The 8671-nt window shown below is 33.1% G+C and overlaps 1 protein-coding gene across 1 annotated transcript; it reads left to right on the top strand.

Annotated features, from left to right (window-relative positions):
* The first annotated feature begins 331 nt into the window (after positions 1–331).
* LOC110999932 (NADH dehydrogenase [ubiquinone] iron-sulfur protein 5) lies at positions 332–2238 on the top strand. The gene is made up of 3 exons (XM_022269226.2): positions 332–475; positions 585–804; positions 2094–2238. Exons 2-3 carry the CDS (start codon positions 592–594, stop codon positions 2181–2183), a joined length of 303 nt encoding a protein of 100 aa, XP_022124918.1. The 5' UTR covers positions 332–475; positions 585–591; the 3' UTR covers positions 2184–2238.
* Positions 2239–8671: the final 6433 nt, after the last annotated feature.

Genomic DNA, 8671 nt, shown 5'->3' with positions numbered 1-8671 from the left:
GCAAATGCCTTAGAGCAGACCTCCAAACACCATGACTCAGTGGATGCCACAGTAGAAGAAAAGGGTAATGCTAATTGCAGGAAGGGATGAGAAAATTGCATCGAAGAGGACTTAAGAGTCATGGAAAGTATTCAAACTGGAAATGAGTCACAAAGGATCGAATCCTGGGGAGAAGGCCTAGACCACCCATTACAGGTTGTAGACTGTAGCATCACTGGATGATGATGATGATGTTCTTCTGTATGTCCGTTGAGTTTAATTCAGATAATATTTGTAATATCTTTATGTTAATATAGATGTTACAAATATTACTCCTATCATCACTACGGTCTACGCAATACGGCGTATGGAGACATTGACTTTGACGTAAGCTACTGTATGTGACGTGAATGAACTTCAATATCAGCTGTAAATACATTTAAATTTCGAAACTTAACTTTGCGATAAACAAGTACTATTAATTTAACACATACAGGTAATGTTTAAAAAAACACTATAAAAACCATGAAAAGGCCATCAACATATAGTAACTTGGGAAATTACTTTACTAATTTGTTTACGTAACTCTAACCCTATTATTTTAGTAACAAAATGTCGATTTCTCCTTTCCTACGTACACCGTTTACTGATGTCACCGGAGGGCTGGTATCTCATCAAATGTTGGGTACATGCCAAAAAGAGGAAATGCGCTACATGGATTGCCTGGAAGCGTACGGCTTAGAACGCGGCCGTAGAAAATGCGTTAACTTAATTGAGGATTTTCAGGAATGTCAAACAAAGACTAAACAGTTCAAGAGATTTATGGTTAGTACTATAGTTAATTAACGCCTCTAGTTTACAAAGTACATTAAGAGTTTAAAGTACTGCACACAGTTCCGACCCATCTGAAAAGTACGCGAAATCCAGTGGTTCCTACTCATTAAACTTCTGTATCCGATTTTTTTCGGTCTAAGAAAGTATGATCATATCTGCGTTCCGTAAGTGGCTAGGTTGGTTACCCATTCGACAGCGACGTGATGCTCATATTCTCCATCTCCTATATTCCATCCTGTTCAATCCTAAAACTCCTTCTTATCTCAAAAATGATTTCAAATTTTTGGGTTCACATAATTATAGTTTACGCTCTTCCGAAAACTATACCCTTGAAATCCCATCTCATAACTCCTCTTTTCTTGGCGATTCCTTTAAGGTTTCAGCAGTTCGGCTATGGAATTCACTTCCCGTCACTATTCGCTTAGCTCCTTCTCTATCTTCCTTTAAATTTCTGCTTTATAAACATTACCTGTCCATGTCATATCACTAACTACTAACTGACGTGAGACCGATCTTCTTCATCTTAGATTGTCATGATTCATGTGCACTGTTTACTTTTTGTTTTGTTTTATGTAACTTGTATCAGTTTAGTTTATTTTTATTTCTTTTTGTTTCTGTTAAGTATGTTTTTTTTTTCCCTTTTTTATTTTTGCACTTCTTGCCTACCTTATCTAATATACTCATAGTGGTTTTTTCCTTTACTAACAGTGGTTGTCTGGAAGAAATCCCTCTAAAGCGATAAGGCCGCCAGTTGCTTGTCATTAAATTATGTTTAATATTTTCCTTTTATGTAATGCAACAAAGTGTTAATAAATAATAAATAAATAAAATCTCAGAGAACCAGCCTCCACCAGAGAACCTCTGCCTTTTATTCTTTAAAGGCCAGCAACACACTCGCAAGCCATATGGCATTGAGTGTCTAGGGGCGGAGGTATTACTTAGTATCAAGGGAGCCTACTGACCGTTTGCTGTCTATTCCATAAAAAAAAATTGTTACACTTAGGGCCTGTTTCACAATGTCCGGATAAGTTCCAAATAAGCTATTTGTTACTTATTGGTATGATAAATAGTATTTTTGCGTTTCACGACTGTCAGATAGCGCTATACGTCATGAAATTCGAGTATCTTATTTGGAACTTTTATCTTTCGAATAATTTATATGTTGCATATTCTATTTGGCACTTTATCCATACATTGTAAAACAGGCCCTTAAGATACTGCATTCTTAATATTTTACATATCTAAAACCATTTAAATATTAAAATGGATTATTGTTTTAGGCTATGAGAAAGGAACGTGAAAGACAAATTGCTGAAGGAAAGTTAACTGGGGACAAAAAGTATGTTACTCCCAGAATTGATAGTTACTAAGTGAATTAAAACCATGGATTGTATAATTAATTAGGTAATATAGCTGTTTACTGCATTGTGAGTTATTAATAATATTCCTGTGGTCCTACATGCTCCATTTCTGAGACTAGCCTGTCCTTTTTATTATAAATTTTTATTTTATCAGGAGTAAGTTGAAACTTCTATGCCGCATAGACATACCTGATTATTAGGGTTATAGTTATTTTGTCTGTGCTATCTGTGAATAAACTCTATTATAAGTGAAAATAGGAAAAACATTGTGAACTCTGTATCTCTTGGAATGTTATTACCTAATTTATATACAGTGATAGGGTAAGTATTTGAATATTAAGATATTTGAGTTAAACACATTTGTATGGCTTAATAGTATTTTTTTTATTACAATTCTGTTATTATTATGTATAAACAACTTTGCTATTAATTTTAATAAGACGCAATGTATTATTGAAATCAATTTATATGTATTATACATATGCAAATAGGGTTCCTACGTAGAGACACTTACAATATATAATCACTGATATGACTTCATACCCAATCGAGTTAATAAAGCTAAGGATAAATACATCTCGATGTTAGCCACTACAGCCTTGCGTCGGCCAGTTGTTATACTCGGCGAGAATCCTCTCATTGGGTCGGAGGATCAAAAACGTTATTTGTAATTTAATAGATAAGTTTAAAAACCAGAATTATAATTAAAATAGTTTATAGTTTGTCTCAAAAATTTGCTTAGTTAAATTTACTGATTGATAATAAAGAGGAATAAATTTTAAGGTTTTATATTTTATTAAAAAGATATGAGACGTCACACGTCAATATCCTTGCTTTAACACATTTACTGAGACAGTCACCAAGTTTAAAATTAATTTTGTTATATTAATATAAAAAATGTCGCATATATCACCAGCTATACGTACAATTTTTACGGATATAACTGGGCCTATGTCTGATTACCAAATGTTGGGGCGCTGCGCTAAGCCAGAAGCGGATATGATGGGATGTCTTGAAGCATATGGTTTAGACAGGGGTCTTCGCAAATGTCAGCATTTGATTGACGAATTTTATGAATGTCAAACGTTAAAGAAACAGTTCGCAAGATACATGGTATGTAATACGGTTGTTTTGACAATTAATGTAGTCGTTAAGGGTCTTTTTGGAACCTAACCAAACTAGATAATAATTCGTTTTTTGGACTTAGATTCGTACATACTCAGTATAATCCAATTCAAGGTATTGAATTGTAAACCCAACCCGTCTTTTTGACTACATTTTTATTCTGTAGAGTAGAGAAACTAAAGTAGTATCTTCGCCTGTTCCGAACGTTGAACAACGTTAACAACTTTTTCTAGGCAATGCGCAAAGAGCGAGAAAGACAGATTGCCTGTGGAATACTAACAGGAGATAAAAAATATGTATCACCAAGAATCGACAGTTATTAGTACTTAGCATTAGTTTACTACGTATGCGTTTTGACTAAATTCAAACAGGTAAACTTGAAGGTGTTTTATAAGCTCTAGACTAGTACCAAAAGGTGATTATAAACTTACTTAATAGTCCCAAATATTTTATTTGCCAATATAGTGGTATAGTATATAATATACACATTAACATAATGTCAAATAAAAATTTAATCACCTTCCCCTTGAATCAAATTACATGTCAGTGTAGAGAACATAATATAGATCTTCTAGGAAGGTGATAAAATAGTTTTATAGCGTAACAATTTTTTGGATACAACATACCGAGTTGGGTTCCTCGGTATATACATACAAATGTTGATGTTTTTTTAAGCAGTCATAACTGCTTCAAGGATATAAACTTGGTACTGTCAAAATGCCGAGTTCGTAAAAAAATAGTCTATAGCTTACAAATGGGACTTAGAGACATTTATAACACTGTAGAATTACCGATTATACACCATATTTCTAAAAGGTATTTTGACATACGGAAGTTATAGTTAACTAAGTCTCAACTCTAGATCTTACCCTAATCCAATATAATTCTGTACAATATATTGTCGAATTCTTTAATCTGTAACTTTTCAATTAAATCTTAATAAACATAGATATGCGTATATATATTATTTGTTTGTTCGTTCAATAACTCAAGTTTTTGTGCCAACTTTAAAGTCACGGTCGGTCGTAGTTTTTTATGCGGAATTTTGGCGCCAAAGTACTTTGATTCTAAACAACTCATGATTTCCAAATATGCTGGCGATTATTATTTATAGGATGTTACTTTTGTAAGGATTAAATATGTATATATTTAAATTTATAAGTCAGGCCGTACACTGAAGGCTAAAAAACAAAAAGTCAATACAAGTAAGTAATCGAACTGTTACCAAATATGTTGATTTTCTAAAGTATCAGTGTTTTTTTCCGTTGTTGATTATTATGGCGCATAAAAAGCAACCTTCATAAGGCGGCAAACAAAATATTAACCTTAAGTAACGTACAATAATAAACCCTGTATATTCAACGCTAAAGATATCACGCCACTGATCGTAAAAAAGTGTTTGTATAGTACACCAGGTTTAGAGTCCTTTGCTGTCAATTTGATTAGTTGTCTAGTATATAACGGGGTCACTGGCCGGCCTTTCCTAACGAAATACCTGCGAAGGTTACATCAGACTCCTGGTTGCTGAATGGCGCGCTGCCCTCTGAAGTACAAGCAAAAACTTATGGAATTTTACTAAGTATTGTTGGTAATGTAAACAGAACCTTATTGACGCTCGTATATATTGTGTTGTTACAATTTACTGTATCGTTTACAAGTACGTGTATTTTATGAATGGGCTTTAAAATTACTAAGATTGTTAGGGACCTAAAGTGTTATGAGAACATCAATTGTTCGGCAAAGGAAAGATATTGTGACGAAATCAGCGTGTATTAGATGCAAATATCGAGGCACAGAAGGCGGATAACCTAATTGTCTACAAAATTTTCTACAGATACCGGCAAACATCTTGAACAAATGTTTTTGCCTGAAGCGATTTTTAGGTGGGGGGGGGGGCGGCTCCCGGAGTGACGTGTAGAGCGCGTGATTGGTAAATCAGTTGACGTTTGTGTCCGGCGCTGCGATACGATGCGCAAACTTTCCTTCACTCCCTTGTTTACTGCTCAAGAAGTTTGACGGTATCTGTATGTCACTGAACATTTCTAGACGTGTGCGTCTATCAATCAATCAATCAGTGCGCAAAGGCGCTTGACCCTGTATTACGATTAAAATGGTACATGTAACATATAATTTCTTAAAAATGCAGCATGATTAAATAAACAAGAGTTAAATACCTTTACATAATCAATAATGGTTTGGGGTCAATAAAGATATTCGAAAATGTGGACCATGATAAATGTATATTTTTTATATATATTTGGAATTCCCGTAAAATGTATTATCATTGCGATGCTGTGACCGATATTTTTTTCTAAACAATTAATATGTATTTGGAATTCAAAAAGAAAAACATTTAGACTTAACAAATATTACTAATTACTAACATACAGAAACACACAAAATTACAATAATCAATGAAAAAAATAAATATTTTTTTTTAAAGAATAACGTACGCTTTAAGTGTGTGTAGGTATGTATGTATAATGCGTGTGTGCTGTATGTAATCTAATTGTAAATCCACACCGGGACTCGCATCGTCTTGATCGTTACCAAAAAAATTAAATATAAAAATACAATTTAGTTGCAAAAACACGCGAAGGTTATAACATACATATTATATATTTTTTTATAACATTAGATATATATTATCAGTTGGTTGATTGTAGAGCATATAATTCTTTTTAGGTCAAATAAAAACATAGTAAATTCTTAAACACTTAGTGACGATATATAAATGGTAAATTTTAAAACAACATATATACATTATCATATTAAAATATATTGCCGAATCGATCATTCGGTGGTTTTATCAATATGAAATGGATCAATTAATTATACATACGGCCGATTCTGACTGGCAAATAGGTCGAACATAAAATATCCGTTACGTTCGTGTCGTGTATCAAAATTAAAAACTTAAACGTCTGTTAAAAAGTCTAAGCTTTGACAAAATAAATTTAATAAACTTGTATGAATTTATAACAAGTTATCATTATCTTTTGAATCTTACTTTACAACTTAATCAGTAAGATTTCAGGGGTGTTATCGGCCCTATAAAATTTGATATGCTCTTTTCTTGAAGGATCCTGAGTCGAACTCATTCAGAAATACGTCAGTATCGTCGTCGCGGTGGTACGCGAAAATTTGTCTTACCGCTAAGTTCTGGAACGATCGACGTCAAGGTTATACGGGTGGTATTTTAAAGTACCCAGTATACTGAAGTAAAAAAAACTAACATTTCAGTATACTGGGTACAAAATCATTTGCATTTATATAAAGTCTTATTGTTTCATAAATCGGAATAAGCTGTAGACGCTGATAAATATTTTATTTTGAGAGGTATTAAGAATATCAAAGGGAGCCTAGAAAAAATTGTGACACGGAACAACCATCTTGTTAATAAAAAAAAAGCGAACACTGGTGAAAAGTTTTTGCAAGCTTCTCTCGTCTGTTCTACGCCCTTTATTTGAACTAATATTAAACGTAAATTTAGCAGCATTAATTTTGAATGAATTCCATAAGAGTAAATTTTGTTACCAAAATTACTAAATTATATTTTTATTTTTAAATGGCTTGACCACGGAAAACTTCAGTAGTTTTCGGTAAATAAGTTGGACAGTGCACATGCGCAGATGTTGTTTTTGTTTTAACCAAAATCTGGTTAAATTACGTACTGAGATTTTTACAATATGGCCGCTGATTGATCTGCATATAATTAGAATAGTGAAATTCAACTTAAAATTATCCACTCTTAAACCATATTGTTTTTGTATTTGGAAAGGTGTTAGTGTGGTTATTGCATACAATGTTAAAAACGTAAAAATAGAAGTAAATAAAATATAGTGTATGCAATTGAAACAGTTGAAAATTAAGCGATCGTATATTAAACACAATAAAAATAACTTTCTTGTCATTATCTTTACTATATGGTTACCGTTTAATTGTTTTTAAATTCGTTCAATAACGCGAGATTACAAATTTAATCGGCTCGTGATAACGCCATTCAAGTCAGTAGATACAGATTCGTAATAATATGTCGTTTAGTATCTACCTAGTAACTGCTGCCCACAGTCACTTTGTTATAAGCAATGTAGAAGTTAACTATGATATGAATATGAGATAGAAGCCTCTTAAATTATTGTCTGTGATGAATATCCGTTGCATAACATTAAACAATAAAAAAGTGTATCTACAGATGACAGACAGAAAGCCAACCCGATTCCACACATCTCACTTATACATATTCTGATAACAAACTTAAAATTGTCTTCTGTGGGAATGGACAATTCACACCTGAAGAATTAGAAATTTAAATGAATTCTCGATCTTGTTATGACCAAGTTTTGCCTTCAAACCAATGATTTTAAATGTAGTATCAAATTTTGTATTCTATCGAAGATTGGGACTTTTAAAATTTTTGAATATCTCTAAATATATGATGGAAAAGCCGATTCGATGAATTGGTACTCTTCTGTCTGTAACTTCTTTAGTTGTGTCCACCGCTGTTTATCTTTAAGAATGTTTATCGTGAATTAATTTTCTGTCGCGAACTAGCGAACTGTGGAATCGACTCCCGGTGAAGGTCCTCCCTGAGAGATACGATAACCAATTCAAAATTCGAGCGTACTCCTCCCTCAAAAGCCGGCAACTCACCCACCAAGAATAGGTGTCTATGGGCTGTGATGACTGCTCTAGGGGGTCCCGCAGGCTCGTTTGTTTATATAAAATATCGTGAAATAAATAGTGGATTCCCGTATTCACTAGGAAATAAGGCACACTTCTCTGGTTCCGAAGATAGCCAAAATGCGCTTTATGCAATGGCGAACACATTTTTTTCTTCAAAATCATTTTATGTGGTTCGCTATATCTTGAAATGACGTTTATTTTGCGTAATCATTTCCTATATTGCGAATTATAAAAAGTTTGTTCCGGATTTACCGGTCATATATTATATTAGTTATGCAACCGATTAGACTCTAATTTGGGGCCAAAGGAAAGTTACAATTACTAAATATCGACAATAAGGCTTGGCTCAACATGATACTATTTAAATAAACATAATCCATCTTTTTCAGAAAATATTTCAAGATAGATAAGATTTTGTTAACATTTTCAGTCAATTTTTTTAATATAATTATTGACTGATAGTACTATAATAAATTCAAGATTTACTATACCGACAGACTATTTTTTTTGCAAATATATAGTTGCACATTGAAAATTCTGAATATGATTAAAGATTATCAAGGTTAATAAAATAACACTAGCAGGTAGAATATTCCTCCCGTAAGCTTATAAGCTGCGCTCCAGTTACAATACGAGGTTCAATCATACCGAGCGCGAGTACCGCGAATAAGGCGCACACGTGTGGT

This window comes from Pieris rapae, chromosome 1, assembly GCF_905147795.1.
Source record: "Pieris rapae chromosome 1, ilPieRapa1.1, whole genome shotgun sequence".
NCBI lineage: Eukaryota > Metazoa > Arthropoda > Insecta > Lepidoptera > Pieridae > Pieris > Pieris rapae.
The sequence above is the reverse complement of the archived record's forward strand: the minus strand, read 5'-3'. Positions and strand labels throughout refer to the sequence as shown.

Coding starts and splice junctions, on each gene's coding strand:
- LOC110999932 (XM_022269226.2), top strand. CDS start 592: ATGTCGATTTCTCCTTTCCTACGTACACCGTTTACTGATGTCACCGGA. Junction 805..2,093: donor AACAGTTCAAGAGATTTATG/GTTAGTACTATA, acceptor TTATTGTTTTAG/GCTATGAGAAAGGAACGTGA.